This window comes from Nelumbo nucifera, chromosome 1 (genome assembly GCF_055504915.1).
Source record: "Nelumbo nucifera cultivar China Antique chromosome 1, China Antique-T2T, whole genome shotgun sequence".
NCBI classification, from domain to species: domain Eukaryota; kingdom Viridiplantae; phylum Streptophyta; class Magnoliopsida; order Proteales; family Nelumbonaceae; genus Nelumbo; species Nelumbo nucifera.
This window is the reverse complement of record NC_142649.1, coordinates 192,731,510-192,750,238: the sequence shown is the minus strand read 5'-3', so window position 1 is coordinate 192,750,238 and position 18,729 is coordinate 192,731,510. Positions and strand designations below refer to the sequence as shown.

At 33.0% G+C, this 18,729-nt stretch overlaps 1 protein-coding gene across 4 annotated transcripts; it reads left to right on the top strand.

Annotated features, from left to right (window-relative positions):
• Positions 1 to 6,548: 6,548 nt before the first annotated feature.
• On the top strand, positions 6,549 to 13,448 carry LOC104611868 (Sodium Bile acid symporter family). Of its 4 annotated transcripts, none has more exons than XM_010279120.3 (9): positions 6,549 to 6,881; positions 6,967 to 7,014; positions 7,088 to 7,188; positions 7,283 to 7,410; positions 8,577 to 8,770; positions 8,859 to 9,111; positions 9,365 to 9,618; positions 9,718 to 9,800; positions 12,205 to 12,435. In XM_010279120.3, the coding sequence occupies exons 1-9, from the start codon at positions 6,746 to 6,748 to the stop codon at positions 12,265 to 12,267; spliced, it is 1,260 nt and encodes a 419-aa protein (XP_010277422.1). In that variant the 5' UTR covers positions 6,549 to 6,745; the 3' UTR covers positions 12,268 to 12,435. The 4 variants fall into 4 exon arrangements, with proteins under 4 accessions (XP_010277422.1, XP_088751846.1, XP_010277424.1 ...); XM_088895720.1 differs by lacking the exon at positions 12,205 to 12,435 and adding an exon at positions 12,536 to 13,448 and having other exon boundaries at positions 6,599 to 6,881; positions 7,286 to 7,410; XM_010279122.3 differs by lacking the exon at positions 12,205 to 12,435 and adding an exon at positions 12,536 to 13,448 and having other exon boundaries at positions 6,599 to 6,881.
• The last annotated feature ends 5,281 nt before the right edge of the window (positions 13,449 to 18,729 follow it).

Genomic DNA, 18,729 nt, shown 5'->3' with positions numbered 1-18,729 from the left:
GGCTAGGCGTTTTTTCACTATTATGCTGATGTGGAGCTTGGTGGTACCTAATTGTCATAAGCGGTTATAATTATTGCATTTCTCGTTTTTACCAGCAAATAAAGTACAAACGTTTATTCAATAAACATAAACGGAACCAAATACATACTAAATGTTTTTTGTTTTTATTGTTTGGTTGGGCTTCACTTTAAATGTTTTTTACTCTCTACCTCAGATTAATACCCATTAAAGTGTATCATATCAACATTTAGTTTTAAGAAACGTTGGGGCGTTGGGGGGAACAAGAATTTGATGTTTCCCTAAATGCCCTATGCACAAAAATCAAAGCGTTTCAGTTTTCTACCATTTATTTGATAAACGGTGAAACCAAACAGTTGTTTCATTTTGCTTCATATGCAATAAATGCCAACGCCTATGTGGTGTTGATGTGGTAGTGTTTTTTTAATAAACGTGAAACCAAAAACATCATTTGTCTATAGTTTGGGAACATTGGAAGTGGATTTCATGAAATCTACAATTTCCAATTTAGATAATTACTTAATTTCAGTCATATTTAAAATATTTGAATTTATAATATTATATAATAGAAAGAGGAAAGAGGGGAGGTGAGGGGTCTTTCACACATACTTTCTATTCCTATCATTCCTCACACGTGTGTTAGTTACTTTTTGGATAAAATTATCAAAAAATATGAGAAGTTAAAATTAGAAAAACCTCTCCGTTTTAATTGTCTCTAATAAAATCATCCACTTCTCAAATAGAAACCCCCTTAGGTATTCTCTCCATTAGGGATAGGGATAGGGAATCACTGAATTTTCCTTGTACCAAGACAATCACCTAAAATTACATTAGAATTCAGTATATTTTAGAAATAGGATTTTGAGAATTTGAGGGTATTTTTAAAATGGGATTATGAGATCTTAGAAGTTTTAGAAATTTGGGAGAAATTTAGAGATATTTTAAAAGTTAATATTAAGGATAAATTACAAAGACCCCCCTGTACTATGACCGTGAGACAAAGACCTCCTTCCATTGAAATCGAGTGTTGCAATATTTTTTAATTTCCATACTGCCCTTGTAATAACTATTCGGAGAAAAATATTGTTCATCTTCCTCGACCTCACGATGCACGAACAGTAGCGGCGGACTTCCGAAGTCCTCCCTCTCTTCTTCCCCTTCCCCTTTCTCTCCTCCCCTTTCTTCTCGATTTCCTCTGTTTTTTTTTCCTTGCAGGTGAATGATCTGAGCCAGATGAGGAAGTGTATCCTCCTTGATATTGTAGGTTTTGAGTTGAACCACTCTCAAGCCTTCCATTTGGCCCTTTAAAGAGTTCCAGAGGTGATGTCCAACCACGAGTTGTGCTGGTCTCAATTGTTGCATTATCCTCTCCACTCATGGACATTCTCTCATGTTTCAAAATTTCTATTTCAAAATGTAGTGGAAATAGTTTCTGCACAATGGGAGAGGATGAAGGAGACCTCTCTTCCAATGGATTACTGCTGTATGAGGAGAAGTATCTCCTGGAAGATCCCAATTTAGGTAGGCTGCCACCCTCAAGAGAGGAACTAAATAGTTGAAATGGTAAGCTTGGTCTAGATATGTGAACCTGCTAGTTTGGAGTCTTTGCTGGAGATTGAGAGGTACTATTACTTCTCTCTCCTCCAATTGAAAGGCACCCGGAAATTGGCTTCTTCTGTAAATGAAAACCACCTGCTTGGTCAAGGGAGTTCAAATTACTTTTATCATCACAACTTTTGCTATTTCTTTGAGAAAGAAGTGCAATAGCATTAGGTGTAGCTGCTGCCAAAGCAGCTGATAGAACAACAAGCAAATCCATGGTAGAGGGAACATGTGTATTCCCATTTGTCTTATTCAGGCTGTCTGAAGAAGCTTCTTGTGAAACATTCAAGTCAAAACTACAAGGTACAGGAAATCTTGAAGTAGAATTTCCAAAGAAGAGCAAAGCGTTAATCTTGTTAAGAATTTGAATAAGTCGTTATCTGGAGTTGATGGACCATTGGCACTTTTGTCCACATTGTTACCTATGATTGCATTGATAATTGGATCGAGTAAAATCCTATGGTATGTCAAGAACTATTAACACCATGAGAAAGTCCATCTTACCTTGGAGTCGAGATAAAATAATTAACAGATTAACAACATCCAAATTCCCACTACCAGAATTCTCCAGGTTTCGATGCACCAATAGCCGAGATAAAATAGTTACTCTCTCTCTCCATTTGCAAGGAACGAAAGACAGAGGAAATCAGGAAGAAGAAATGGGAAGGGGAAGAAGAGAGAGAGGGAGGACTTCGAAAGTCCGCCACCACTAAAACAACTATCGCCGCTGTTGTTTGTGTATTGTGAGGTCGAAGAGGATGAATAGTGTTTTTCTCTGAATAGTTATTACAAGGGTAGTATGGGGATTAAAAAATATTGCAACAACGGATTTCACCAGAAGGCTAATGGAAGGAGGTCTTTGTCGCAAAACAAAGTACAGGGTGTCTTTGTCACAAACCCCATAGTACAAGGGGTCTTTTAATTTACCCTAATATTAAACTTAGGGGAATTTTAATAATTTATCATTGGGTTTAAAACGGGTTTAGGGGATTGTATGCAAATCATGTCATTGTCCCTTCCTCATTTGAGATTAGGGAAAACTTATCCCATTTGGGGCAAGGCCAAACAAGGCCCCAATTTTATTGATAAAATTGCCATTTATATATATATATATATATATAAGGTTGTCCAAGTGTAGTTCTTTTTTTTTTTTTTAATTCTATATATTGCTATAAGCCTCGATTGTTGGCCAACTGCTGGTGAATGGTGGCTCAATTTGTATGACCTCAGGCTGGTTGTAGTTGAGATGTGGGGTCAAATCTTGTTGCTACCAAGTGTTTTTTTATCAATAGGAAGGAATGTAATGGGTATGGTGTTATGCTACACAACAACCCGTGGGGGGATACGGGTATACCACCAACATAACAAAAAAAAAAAAACTCTGATTATTACAATGATGATTGTGTTACCAAATAAGCAAAATATTTATGGCCCTAGGCCTCACTCTACTATACCCTCTTGGCATAAAAGGCTTTTAATGTTCCATAAGATCAACAAAATTGATGTTCCATCATAAATTGAATGGTTAATTGACAATATAATATATGTCTTAGCATAAATTAAATAATAAATAGTACTTATTAAAACTAATAATTTGTATTTTATTTTGTCCATCGATTTTACTTCTTGTTATGATGTTATGGCTGAATCTAGATTTCGATCTCATAACATTTTAGCCATCTTTGGAAATAACTTCCTATTACACCGAACTGGGCTTATTTGGCTTTTATCAAAATTCTAATAGGTCCAGCTTAAAGCTTGAACCATAAACAGTGTAATGTTAAGCCTAAAGCCTGACTCATGGACAAATCTACTGTCCATGAATGAATACAAGTATGAAGATGTTTCCAATCCCATGAATGAATACATACTTATATGAAGATGTTTCCAATGCATGGATGCGATTGTTGTGAGGAAATCCCATTATGCAAAACATCATAAAAATGATTTGACTTTTGACACAAAAATTATATGGGCACACCAAATCTCACGGGTGATTTAATATGATATGGTCACACCACATTTTAGATCCAATGATGTGCATAGGGTTAGGGCTGTTATCGGATTGGATTTGGATCGGATGCAGCCGATGATTACTGATAGCATACATCCGAATCCGATTGGATATAAAGACTCGGATTTGAATCCATATCCTAACGGACTCGGATTGGATTCGGATTTAATCTGACTCTACTACAAATTTTTTAAAATATCAGAAATATTGAAAGTTTTATTTATTTTTAACCTTTATATATAATAAATTAATATAAATATAACTCACTAAATTTATTATATACATAAGTTCACATATAATATAATATATAAAATATATTTTTATAATTTTAAATATAATTATATAAAACTTATATATTAAAATTAATAAATGTTATATTATAATTGGATTTGGATTTTAATCGAATCGGATGTGATCAAATCCAAATCCAGTCTGATTATTAATTAGATGTAGATTGTAACATCCGAATCCGATCCAATTACATATATACATTATCTGAATCCCAAATAATGGGATCGAGTCCCGGATTTTCGGGTACCATTGACAGTCCTACCTAGGGTATTTGATGGAAATGTATGAAAGGTAAACCCAAATTTAGTCTGGATATCCTGCACATGTCTTCTTACACATTTTTCTGCACGACCTATCAGAGTGATACACGTCAACATCCTGCGGATTAAAAAATTTATACATGAGAAACATGAAATACCACCACACGGTTAATGGTTTAACATCAAAAGATGCTCTGTTTAAAGGTTCATTAAAATAAAAGTTATAAAACAAAAGAGAAATAGCGATGAAAATAAATCTGTGTTTTCTTAGAAGGTTTCCCCTAAGGCGATGTTGCCAATAATTTAGGAGCTTATGATACATAACTACAGTTTTGATCTTGAAAGCATGATCAAATTACTGAGCTAGTAAAGGGGAGAAGAGAAAAAAATGGAAAGCAGGGCAAGAGAAAAGAGCATTGAATGAGAGAGAGAGAGAGAATTGTTTACTAGCTACAATGATGGCAGTGATTGGAATGGAAACTTCTCATCCCTTCCTTTCTCTCTTTGGTTTGATCATCAACAAGGAAGAAAGAGAGGAGACCCATCTCTCTCTCCTTCTTCTTCTTCTCCCAACACCACTCTGCCTCTGTTTTTCTCTATTTTATCCATTCAATCTTATATCTTCTGCAATTATTCCATTTATGTAATAAAAATATTACAAAGAAATTAGGGATGAGTTCAATGGCATCAAGCTTTCGTGGTCTTTCAACAAAAACCCTATCACCCAGGTTTCAGATTACCACTTCTATTCTACTGTCGATGATAGCTTTCTACACACTCACATTCCATAAAGCGTCGCCTGAAACTTATCAGTGGCTCCCTCTTTTTTCGTTTCAATGAATTTTAAATTTTAGAAATTTTGGGAAATAAAGAACGGAAGTAATTTCATTCTGGTTAAATTATTCGCACGCACAAATCCTTTAACCATATAACGTTAATGTGTCTCACTTTAATAGCTTGTGCAGGGAAACGGAAATGTATAGAAATAAATGTACAAGATATCCAGACTCAAAAAACAGAGTGTTTATTTTCACTTTTAAATGAAAACTTTTTTTTTTTTTCAAACATGTACATATCCACTCTAAAACTAAATAAATAAATAAATAAATAAAAGTATAACTTAAAATGGTAATTACCTCCATTCTCAAAACTGCTAATGGTAATTACCTCCATTTTCAATTAATGCTTGTGACGAACTCTTTTTATGAGTAAAGGTGGAATGTTAACCTGACCAAGTCATTGCCTCATTGGGAATAATAGAAAATAAAATATTTTAACACAAATTATACCCAGTGTTTACGGGGTAGTTACAACTCAAGGGCTTGAAATTTCAAGTGTGACACTTTATACCTTGGATCAGGGTTTTTAAAATTGGATCGGACAAGAAACCGTTATGGATCCAATTCCTGAGTTGAATGACCAATCGTTCAGATTGAATAGATGACCTGTTCTAACAAAAAAATTTAAAAAAATGCAAAAAAAAACCATTTTCTGAGTTGACTATTTGATCGCTCAAGTCAACGATTCACTGACTAAATCAATGATTTTTGGCTAAAAAGCGGTTTTGAAATAAAACGGAACAAGTCAGATGAATGATTCCTGGGTTTTCTAGTCTGACCATCTGGCCCGGTCGATTTTAAAAACATTGCTTTCAACTTCTCAAAAATATATACCCAAGCCTAACCATGGGAATTCCATCAGTTATTTTGCACTAAACATTTTAAAATCTCAAAGCTGCCCTTCTTTTCCCCTTTTCGTTCTCATGTTTGAAAAATCACACATTGAAGCAATGTGTTGAACTAATGGGTATAATGATTGTGCAATCTTGCCCCCTTTTTCTAACAACAATTAATGAAGCTTTCTTCATGTCTCCATTTCTATAAATAGTAGCATGAGAAATGAGAGATTTGTTTGAAATTAACATAAATTTTGATAAATAATCAAACAAATAATGAATGCAACTTCTACTCCAAAGTTAATAACTTTTAGAGATTATTAAGTTTTAGATCTATATTTTTTTTGGGTTGGACTATGATATGAAAAAAATAATTGACCAATAAACTGAAATCACAAACGTGGGAGCAAATAAGGTGTTATTTATCAAAATTCATGAGTGAGTTTTGATTGGTCAAAATTCTTTTCATATCATATTATTTTTTCTGCATCATAGATTTTCTCTTTTTTTTTTATCTCAGTATAATCATTATGCCCTCCTAATTCCTATATTGTCGCGGTTATTTTTTTCCAAATTTATGATATTCATCTTAAATAAATTAATAAATAACGGGCACTTTGGTAAATTTATCACCCACATTGGTTTATTGGTTCAGAGTGTATATTTGAAAGAATTAGAACATATTGATGAGAGATGTTCACAATACACGGTGGGTATGTGCTGTGAGGTTGGTGTGAAAGTACAGGATACCTATGTAACTATTTTTAATCGGAGAAAGTGTTGTAAACGAAAGCCAAGCGAAAGATGTATTGATTCCATTGCCGTCGGGATCGCGCCATTAACCAAATTTTATATTTGTTGAGTGCGAACTGCGAAGGGAAAGGAATGATTCTCAGTGGTCAGCTCCACTCGCAATTGCAGAACCGGCGGCCGCTTTTCTCACCTTTTTTCTCAAAGAATGTTCCAACACCAAGTTTTCGTCTTCTTCTTTTGCCCCAAAAAAGCTTCACTTTGTCCTCAGGTCTCTCTCTCTCTCTCTATATATATATATGTGTGTTCACATTCATAAGTTCAAGCAATTTCATCACCTTCAGTTCTTTGTGCAGTCTCCCATTCTGTAGACCATCCAGGTTCGATCTGCTGGAGTTCTAAACGTAAGTCTTCCCCTGTTAACTTTTGTTCCATATCTTCATTTTCCTCTAATACTGTCAAGTGTAAAATAAACAGCTAGGGGTTCTAAAGCTTCACATAGGAGATGTGTATCAGAGAATTTCTCCAGTTCTTTCGAACTCGATCGGGTGCCAGAAAATATTTCCGGGCCGATTCAGGTGCTGTATTTGAACTGTCCTGTAAATTTAAGAATTCTGTATCACTTATTATTGCATGAATATTTGTAAAGTACCGTTTGGCTAACTTGTTCAGAAGATTGAAGGAAAGGGCACCGTTCTGGATATCCTAAAGGGAGCTAACTCTATTCTGCCACATGTAGTCCTTGCAAGTACAGTGTTGGCTCTTATATTTCCACCTTCTTTCACATGGTTTACAAACAGGTAATGGAAGACGTTTTTTTTTTTCCTATTTTTACACGAATTGGGTGCTTACCGAATTGTGAATTGGATTGTTTCTTGTTTTGTTTTCACCTGCTCAGCAATTCTTTTAATGGATTTTCATGGCTAATTTGTTCGCTTTTCCCTGTTTATTGTGCTTGATAGATGCAAATCGTCGCCTACGCAACTAGAATTAACATACGATATTTTATGAATTTCAGACAAGTGAATATGTTGAGATGCAGGGTTACGCACTTATGATCTATATTGGACCTTATTTGACACATCTATGGAAATATCTATTATTATCTTTTATGTCATGCACCTTTTCTCTCTACAGAAGCAATATGGGGGGGGGGGGGGGCATGCATGGACCAATCCACATATTTCCACAATAAATTCATCTGTGCTCGGACTCTTCTAGCACTATATGGATTGGTCTTTGACATTGTTATTGGCATTAGGGAGGATAAATAACATAATTTCCTTTGGCTTCCCAAGTGTTTGGATCATGGTGAAAACAAATTTAGGATAGAAAAGCGTTCCTGAATTCATTGTTTGGTTCCAAAAAACAGGTGTACAGAATATTAGAAGTAGGAGACTTTATGCCATGCTTTTCTGTTGGTTCGATGGATAATAGGATGACTAGTAGAACTGCTCATTCCACTATACTGGATTGTGGAATATGCACTGCTTTTTCCACTCCTGCCCTGCGGTCCGATTACAGCCTACAGAATATACTGATGCCTTTCTATGATTAAATTGATACAAAGATGATATTTCTATGAAAACAACATTAGTATTATGTTCTACCACAATGAAAAACCATGTAGTGATCAAACCAAAGTAACTCTTACTCCTGCTTACCTTGAAAATGACACCTTGCCTACCAGGAAAAGAAAGAAAGAAGTATCTTATTACCTGTCGATACATTGCTGTATAACATAATTCAGTCAGACCCAACATCATGAAGCTCCAATTTGTAAAGGTTTCTGGTTTATGAAATCATTCAGTGGCCTCCAAAGCCACCAATTTCAGAGAAAGAAGTTGGAAATTGGCTAAGGAGTTAAATTTTACCCAAATGAACTTAACATTCTTGTATTATATTCATGTAAAACTAATATGCAAATAAAATTAACCAAACTGATTTGGTTATAAATCATTTCCAGATATTATGCACCAGCTCTTGGATTTCTGATGTTTGCTGTTGGGGTGAACTCAAGTGAAAAGGATTTCATTGAAGCATTCAATAGACCGGCAGCTATTTTTGCTGGATATGTTGGTCAGTTCATCATGAAGCCTCTCCTGGGATACTTGTTTGGAACAATTTCTGTAACAGCTTTCCATCTTCCGACTTCCCTAGGTGAGAAGTTCTGTTTATTTCATTTGTTTTCCTCCCCTGTGGCAAAAGAAAAGGATGCTATCTTACTGATTATGGATTTCTGAAGTAGGTGCTGGAATCATGTTAACATCTTGTGTTAGTGGGGCACAGCTCTCAAATTATGCAACCTTTCTAACTGACCCACCAATGGCTCCTCTAAGCATTGTCATGACATCATTATCCACCGCAACGGCAGTTTTTGTAACACCAATGTTATCTCTGTTACTTATTGGGAAGAGGTTGCCTGTTGATGTAAGAGGGATGGTCTCCAGTATAATGCAGATTGTAGTTGCACCTATTGCTGCAGGCCTGCTTTTGAATAGGTGACTGGCTGACTGCATCTGTTTTGCATTTTCTCCTTCCTAGAGTTTTTTTTTTTCCCTCAAGTTCTTCACATTACTTTTTTTTTTTTTTTAATTCTGGAACCTTGCACATAAATATTTGGTTGGTTCCCTGAGGTTTCTAGTGCCCATGCACTCGTCAATTCTAGTTAGTTCATAAACTAAACTACTCTCTGTCTTCACATAATTTGGTTGATTCTGACATTGTTTCTTGTTTCCTCTCTATGAATGAAAGGTTCCTTCCCCGGATTTGTGACGCCATTAGACCAATATTGCCTCCACTGTCAGTGTTTGTAACAGCTCTTTGCGTTGGTTCTCCGCTGGCAATAAACATTAATGCAGTTTTGTCACCCTTTGGAATGACCATCCTAATGCTCATAATTGGATTTCACCTATCATCATTTGTTGCTGGATATGTTCTTTCTGGCCTTTTCTTCCACAGGGCTCCTGATGTGAAAGCTCTGCAAAGAACGTTGTCCTTTGAGACAGGTTTTACTTATTTTCCCTTTACTTTTTATACTAATACTTTAACATGTTAGATCCAAAATAGCATTTTGGTAATGGTCTACCGGATTCTTTCTTTCGCAGGTATGCAAAGCAGTCTTCTAGCACTTGCACTTGCAAACAAGTTTTTCCAGGATCCCCTCGTAGGTGTACCCCCAGCCATCTCGGTAAGTCAAATTACTTTTCCTATCAGCTGATTTTTATGTTGAAAAGAAATTTCCTCTCTGCATAAATTGTTAACTTTCCAGACATGGGTGTTGTCGGATAGATGTGTGATTGGCTCAAGCAGTCATGAATTTGTGGTTGTAAATCTCAATATTCACCAACTTTTACATAACTGTACCCACAAAAAATTATCACTTAAGATAATCCTTTTTGGTAGTAAATGTAATGGGAACTGGGTAAAATCTTTCAGTATTTTGACAAGTATGTATCACTATCAACTGGCAACTGCTAAATTGTTTGCTCTACATGCATCGCTTGAACAATGTTCAAATATCTAGATGATCAATTATATCCACCTTGTGCATTTGAAAGTGTCAAGGGTTTCTCGAGATTGGAACATGGAAATCTATATGTCACTGATTGGATAAATGACATCATGGAAGCACAAATCTATCTATACCTATACTACTATTAAAAGTATGAATGAGAATGTGAAATTTCTGTATGATTAAAATACCCTTATATTTGAATTTGGTCTCTCTCTAATTGTGAGGTTAGAAAATGTAATTTTAACGATTACTTTTTATCTCATTCAATTTTATCTCATTAAGTCTTATATATAACTTATATAAGGTATTAATTTCTTATCTTTCTTATTCATCATTTTTTTTTTCTTATCTTTCTTATTGAATCCAATATTTTTTTAATTTGGTTCCTCTCTAATTGTAAGGACATAAATGTAATTTGAACTACTACTTTTCACCTCATTCAATTCACTTTCATTAACTCTTATGTTTAAGTTTATTCATAAAAAAAGTTTTATGCTTAAGGCATTACCTTTCTCTCTCATTGAATGAAATTATTTTTATTGATAATGGAAATGAAATACAATATTAAAAACCAAATAAAAAATGAAATTGTTTTCTATTTGGTGGCAGGTGAGCAATTCAACCTTTCAGGTCAAATGTGCCAACCCTTGATATCATAATTAAATAAGAATAATTACAAAAAGATAAAAAAACACAAAACAATTTAAAAAAGAAATATTATATGAAACATTTGGGCACATCTCTAATATCATTCATCATGTCAAACAAAATTACAAAAAATCGAAAAAAAAAACTATAGAAAAATTCGGGACATCTCTAATACTTTACATTATTCATATTAAAGAAAAATAAGTGTGATAAACAAGAAAATTGCTTTTATTTATGATGGAAACGAAATACAAAATTTAAAACTAAACCAAAAGTGAAATTGTTTTTCTACTTGGTGGTAGATCAACAATTTAGCCTTTTAGGTCAAATGTGTTTACCCTTGATGTCATAATTGAGTAAATTTAAAAATAAAACCCAAAAAATACATGTTTTGTAGAAAACGTTTAGACACATCTCTAATATTTTATAATAATCACATTGAAGGCAAACAAGTGTAATAAAGAATTTTTTTTATTGATGATGGAAATAAAATACACAATTTAAAACCAACCAAAAAACGAAATTGTTTTCCTATTGCTATTTGTTGGTGGGTCAATAGTTCAACCTTTTGAGTCAAATGTGTCAACCCTTGATTTTATAATTAAATAATAAAAATTAAAAGATAAAAAACAAAAATTACAAGAAAATACAACAAAGGTTGTAAAAGAAAAATTGGAAAGATAATTATTACTATCATTTAAAATTACTAGGTGCACATTTACTAGTACATTTTTTTATCAAATTTACTAGTACATATAAAGATAGAAAGTTGGTGTTCTAAGTTCAAAAGTTTTCTCAAAGTATGAACTTGAATCCCAGCTTATTTATTGCATATTTCTCCACCGATTGTATGCTTAATTTGTCAAAGAAAGGAAGAAAAAGGAACTTCAAATATTGACAAGAAAATGAAGGCTTTTTCACTAAGGCTATGTTTGGTTTGAAGGAAAAAGGTAGGGAAAGGAAGGGAAAGACAGGGAAACCTGTACAAGGTTTGTAAAGGCTTCCTTACCTTTCCCTTCCTTTCCCTGCATATTCCTTCAAACCAAACATAGCCTAATGGCAATTGAAATTTGTGATGAAGAGTAGAAGTTTAAGGTTGGACATAATTAGATGGATCTTCACTGTCTTTCAGGCATCTTATTTTGGTTGAAATTTCAAACTTGTTTTGCCTTTTGTCTCTGCATTATGGTACTAGGGAACTATTACAGAAAGATAATGCATTTATTAATAACATAGAAAAAGAGGCAAGTCGGCTTGTGTTCTTTCCTGTAAAATGTGGACTTTGGCAGTTTGGCTGACTAAAGAGTAAAAAAATACTTGCTGCCTTGCTGGCTGAAATATTCCGCATGTTACTGTCATTTCCATCTCCTGCATTTGGAAAGCTATGGAGTTCCTCTTAGACAACACTTGCTATTACGGTGATTTGCAGGTTGTTATCATGTCTTTGATGGGATTTTCGCTAGTCATGCTGTGGGCTAAGAAAAGAAATTAGAGTGATGAAGCAATAATAAAACAATTGATTCCTTCCTTGATTTGACAAGTTGCATTCTACTAGAGAGGTTTTTTCATGTGCCAATAGGTGTTACGACATATATTTTGTATTTGTTTTGAATTGTAAAATAGCTTTAAAAGATCATTTGGAATCATTTAGTATTTTGAAGATTTTTTTTTTTGTTATTTGAGCGAGTCAAGCCCAGCGACCAAAATGGTTTTATGTCCGGTCCAAATCTGATACACTGGTTCCAAGTGTGATTCTCCAGATTAGGTTGTGATGATGAGGATTTAGCCACTTATGCCTTGTGGGACTACCATCTGTGTTGAATCACCATGGCCACTCGTTGGTTTGAAGACTCTCAGTCAAAAAAAAAGATGAAGAGCTTCAATCACTGCATATTTATTATTTAACCATTCTCGCCCATACCCTGGTGGCGGAGACCTGGGTTCCGCTCGTTGGTATTCACATTTCACAGCAACAGAAGGACTGTTTAAGGTCGTCTCCAATCTCCATGACAGTCAAAGCTTTGCAACAGTCTGGTTTACTCAACGAGAGCCTTATGCTTTGTTGCTTGATGGGATTTGTTCTTCATACTTTGTCCCATGGTGCCAGTTTTCATTCAAAGTCGGTTTAAATTGGGGGATGGACATCTCACGTTGCCTCGTATTGGGGATTGAAATTCGAACAGCCATCTGGGCTAGGGAATGGCATGGCACTATCAGAATTTCCAGAAATGCAGAAGATCAAAAGGAGGCTTCTTTCTGTAATCAGCCATGATTCAGAGTGATTGCTGTTCAAGGAATTTAATTAGGTTCTGTGGAAAAACCAGAGCTTCAAGGGATGACAAAGTTTCGGGCTCTAATCTAAGGGAGAACATTTGGGATGATAGGAATTGCTTTGGTTGCCACATGAGCAGCAGATGATCTCCCTTGGCGTCACCTCTCACAAATTATGATGTTCGTACTCCTTAGTCCATACCAGAAACCGACTGAGGGACTAAGGGTTCATTATATGTTCCAGACCTTCAAGTTGGATTGAACCAAAATTGAAATTAGTGATTTGGTTTGGGAAAATTTTAAAATTTCAATTTACGGTCTTGGTCCCTTTTGTTTTAAAATTTCAATTCGAATTCAATTCTATTAAGGCTGATCTGAATTCAATACATTTATAATTGGATCGAATATAATCTGAGTTGGTTCAATTTAAACATAAACGCTCATATATACAAAAAATTCATATATCTACGAGTAAAGTTGGCCTAAATGTTGTATTTTCAATAAATATAGGTAATTTTTAATTCATTTTGTTCACAAAATTCGTTTATTTTATTAATAATATATAATATTTGGTCATTTTAGTCTATTTTATTTATACTATTTAATATATAATGCGAATTCCATTTGAATCCGCTAGGTATCCAATCGATATGAGATTCAAATCCGAATTTAAATGAATCAAAGTTGAATCTACCTATATCCTATTCAATTCAATTCATTGTAGCCCTAGTATATTATAAATTGAATTATTATATTATATATATATATATATAGACGTTCTAATTGGGTTAAGTCATATAGCCTAAATTGTACATTGTTTGATCATTATAATTTTCTAATCTGGTTTTCTGGACCAGATTGTAAACCCTCTTAGCTTTGTTTTTTTCCCCCACCTTTGACTTCTTTTTTCATAGAATTCCACTTTTGTCACTCAAGTTTATGCTTTTTATGGGGGTATTTTGGTAATTATATCACCAATCTATACCTATATCAATGCTACTATTAAAAGTTTGAATGAGGTCTAGATTATGGAAATTTTTTTATTAAAATACCTTTATTTTTTGAACTTGGTCTGCCTATATTATGAGGGCGAAAAACATAATTTGAACTACTATTTTTATTAAATTCAATGTATACTTCGTCATTAAGTCCTATATTTAAGGTATTAACTCCTATTTATTTTCATTAAATCTTATATTTATGGCACATTAAATAAATGAGCTTTGTGGATTTTTCTTGACTAAAACATCCCTATTTATAAATTTAGTCTCTCTTTAATTGTGTGGGCAAAGTATGTAATTTAAAATACTATTAATTTCCACTTCATTAAATTTCCTCTTGTATTATTTCTCATTCTCTCTCCTTACATACTTTAGTTGAATCATTTTTGTTTCTCACCAATAAATTCTACAAATTAAATCTATATTCAAAACCAACACGAAAAATAATTAGATAAACCACCCTTTTGTCTAAGCGGCAAGTAAATAATTCAACCACCTGCATCAAATGGGTTAGCCATGGTTTAAAGTATTGATACAATACGCCCCGTATCAGGCAAATTGTATCGTATCTTTTGAAAACAATACGATCTGAAATGCCTGTTTCCAGGTGTTTTAGAATCCCAACTTTTTTTAATTAAAAAAAAACATGTTTTTAGCTTCCCAAAAAACCAAATTTTGAAAAAAAAAACTAAAAAAATAAAGTTTCAGGCATTTCTAATTACTAATATGATACTACCGAAACACATATCGTATAAATACTTTGAACCTTGGGGTTAACCAATAGTTAGATAATAACAATTTAAAAATAAATATAGATATTACAAAAATTATAAAAATTTTGTGAAAAAAATTAGGCACATCTCTAATATTATCTATTTATCATATAAAAAAAATTAAAATTACCCAAAAATGAAATTGCTTTCTTTCAAGTCTAATAGGCCGGCACATGATGCCATAATTATATAATAAAAACTTAAAAAAATAGATAGAAATAAAAATATAGAAAACACAAATACTTGTCTACGAAATTTGTGCATATCTCTAATATTATATATATATCTATTTATCATATAAAAAAAATTAAAATTACCCAAAAATGAAATTGCTTTCTTTCAAGTCTAATAGGCCGGCACATGATGCCATAATTATATAATAAAAACTTAAAAAAATAGATAGAAATAAAAATATAGAAAACACAAATACTTGTCTACGAAATTTGTGCATATCTCTAATATTATATATTTATCATAATAAACAAAAATGAATATGACGAATTAGAAGTATTTATATTAACAATGAAAGTTCTATACTACTATTAAAAGTGTGAATAAGGTCTTGATTCTGGATTTTTTTACTAAAATACCCTTATTTTTCAAATTTGTTCTACCTTTATTATGAGGGTAAAAACATAATTTGAACTACTACTTTTATTAAATTCATTATATTCCTCACCATTAAGTACTATATTTAAGATATTAACTCTCATTTCCATTCATTAAATCTTATATTTAAGACACATTAAATAAATGATCTTTGTGGACTTTTCTTGACTAAAACATCCATACTTATGAATTTAGTCCCTCTTTAACTATATGGGTAAAAAAATATAATTTAAAGTACTATTAATTTCCACTTTATTAAATTCCCTTTCTTTTAGGTATTAGCTCTCATTCTCTCTTCTTATATACTTTTGTTGGAAGTATTTTTGTTTTTCACCAGTAAATTATATAAATTAATCTATATCCAATATTTTTAATTGTTCAAAACCAACATGGAAAATAATTAAACAAACAACCCTTTTATTTGAATGATAAGTAAGTAGTTTAACCATCCACATCCAACAAGTTAACCAATGTTCTCAAAGTTTAACAATAAAAATAAATATAAATATTACAAAAAAATATAAAAATTTGTGAAAAAATAGGCACATCTCTAATATTATCTATTTATCATATCGGGCAATAATAAGCATTCTAAATAAAAGTATGTTCATTCCACGAAAATGAAATACAAGATTTAAAATTGGCCCAAAAATGAAACCATTTTCCTATTCAAATGGTGGGTTAGTGGTTCAAACTTTTAGGTCAAATGGATCAATCCATGATATAATAAATAAATAATAAAAATTGACCCAACTCGTAATATAGGTAGGCTTAACTTGAGCCCTAATTGATCCAACTCGTAATTTTAGATAGGTTTGCTTCGATTTTCAATCCTCGACATAGGCCTAGGCCTAGGCTCAAAAGTTTGTGTCTTTTTATTTTTTTTAGGTTGGGCCCAAGCTCAAGCCTTAGAGTAGCTAAAATTGGTCTTGATTATATACATATACATATATAGCACATATTTTCATACATGCATGTACATGCAATTATACAAATACAATTTATGTCAAATTTTGTCATGGGGCTAATTAAAAGAGCTAAGTCCAAGACTGACCCAAGTGCACCAAATTTCATTATAGGTTGGGCCCAAGTTGGACAAATCAAGCTTGACTTTGATCTAAAGCCTTAGGTCCAATGCATAGGGTTGGGTCTGGGTTAAGATTAAATTCAGTCTAACCTACTTGACACACACCATAATGGTCCAATCGTTTGAGTAAATAGGTTAACCAATGTTGTCATAATTAAATAATAAAAACTAAACAAAAATAAGTGTGATAAACAATAATTATTTTTAGATTTAATATGCAAATGGAATAAAAAAAAAAGTTAAAATTGCCCAAAAATGAGATTGTTTTTTTTAGTCAAATCAGCGAGAACATGATTTCATAATTATATAATAAAATTTTAAAAATAAATAGAAAACACAAAAATTTGTCAATAAAATTTGTGCACGTATCTAATATTATATATTTATTATATTAAACAAAAATAAATATAAGAAATAAGAAATGATTTTATTAATAATGAAAATAAGATATAAAATCTAAATCCACTAGCACACCATGCTTTGATTATATATCTTTTTTAAATGGTTTTAATAAGGATATTGAAATTATTAATGTTATCTGAAATTGTTATGTGCAACACACGTATATTTACTAGTGAAATATAAAATCTAAATCCACCATCACACCTACTTTGATTATTTATCCTTTTTAGATGGTTTAAGGATATTAAAATTTAATGTTATCTTCTTGAAAGGTAATTAAAAGTGTGGAATTTCTTCCTACCTATGAGAGGGAAAGTTCCTAGATAGAGTGGCTTCTAAAACACTTGGGTGGAGGGATTCTTTATTATTTCAAGTGGGCAAAGAGGTGTTTATGAAGTCTGTAATAACTACAATTTCATCTTGTTGTATGTCATGGTTTCTTTCCCTTTTGACAATTTCATCTTGTTGTATGTCATGGTTTCTAAATCCACTAGCACACCATGCTTTGGTTATATATCTTTTTGAAAGTAAAATACTATCCTAATTCCCATTTTCTTTATGCCTCTAAAAAAGGTCTCAATATTAGGGATGGAAAAGTGTGATGGAAGGAAAGAACATTCTAGATAGTGGAGTAGTTGGGAAAATCAACAAGGGGTAGTAGGTTAATCTCTGGTATGATCCTTGGGTTCTAGGATTGGAAAGTTATAAACCTCTTGAGCCTCAAACCTTGGAATCACTAGACCAAAAAAGTGGTTACCCTAATCAACAAAAGAGGCAGATCATGGAATGAAAGTTGTGTAAAATCCCTGTTTCTTGATGTTGTTGCTCAAAAAATCCTTAACATTAGATTGGAATCCTCTAAGTGGGAGGACAAATTAGTTTGGCCTCCAAACACTGTCAGGAATTTCTAGTGAAATCAGCCTATCACTTAGCTATCAATTCTGATTTGCACATTTCCCCATCAAGATCTTTTGTCACTCTTTCAAGAAAGGTGGAATTTCATTTGGAAACTTCCAATTAAGCCAAAAGTCAATCATTTCTTATGGAAGTGTTGTTTGAATGCTTTCTCAATTATGGAAAATCATTTTAAAATAAAGGTGATTCAATCCCCTAGTTTCTCTAGGTGTGAAGGTGGTGCCGAATCTATCTTTCATTCCCTTGTTATTTGTAGCAAAGCTGGATGTATTTGGTTTGGGCCTAAGATCAAATTTGATGGACCGGAATGCCTCTTTTTAACACCTGGTTTCTTGATTCTGTTTGTGTTAATGGTTTATGTGATACCAGTCTTGCTATCAAAATGGCTAACTTGTTGTGGATAATATGGAAGGGCATAAGTTCCTTCTTTTTTGAATATATTGGTGCTGACTTTCTCACTGTTATTATGCCTTTTAACAAGTTGACTGCAGAGATACCTTTGAACTCGACTTAGAGATTCAAAGCTCTTCCAAGGCTGAATGAGGAATAAGTCATTCTTCTTTTTGGATGTTGGATTTTAATCTCATTAGAGATTAAATCCAATGGGGTTTGATTGGTCAATTACATGAAAAATTACACTTGCACACTTGTCTTGAAAATAGTTTCTTTTCTTACTAAAAACAGTTTTTTAACTTGTCCCACATTAGAAAATTACAAGTTTTGTTTTGGTTTTTTAATAGGAGTTGGTTTACACTCCTTAGATAAAGAGAGGAGAGTATGGAGGCTTGCTACCGCGTAATACACACGCACGCGTGTGTGCGCGTGTATGTGGCGCAATGAAGCGCTTTAGAGGCACACTTTGCTCGCGAGGTTGACCGTTGATGAGATCAACAACC

Bases quoted from the DNA above. Each gene is read 5' to 3' on its own strand.
- LOC104611868 (XM_010279120.3), top strand. From the start codon at position 6,746: ATGATTCTCAGTGGTCAGCTCCACTCGCAATTGCAGAACCGGCGGCCG. The intron at 8,771-8,858 runs GTGAGAAGTTCT...TTTCTGAAGTAG, and splicing joins CCATCTTCCGACTTCCCTAG to GTGCTGGAATCATGTTAACA. The intron at 9,112-9,364 runs GTGACTGGCTGA...TATGAATGAAAG, and splicing joins GCAGGCCTGCTTTTGAATAG to GTTCCTTCCCCGGATTTGTG.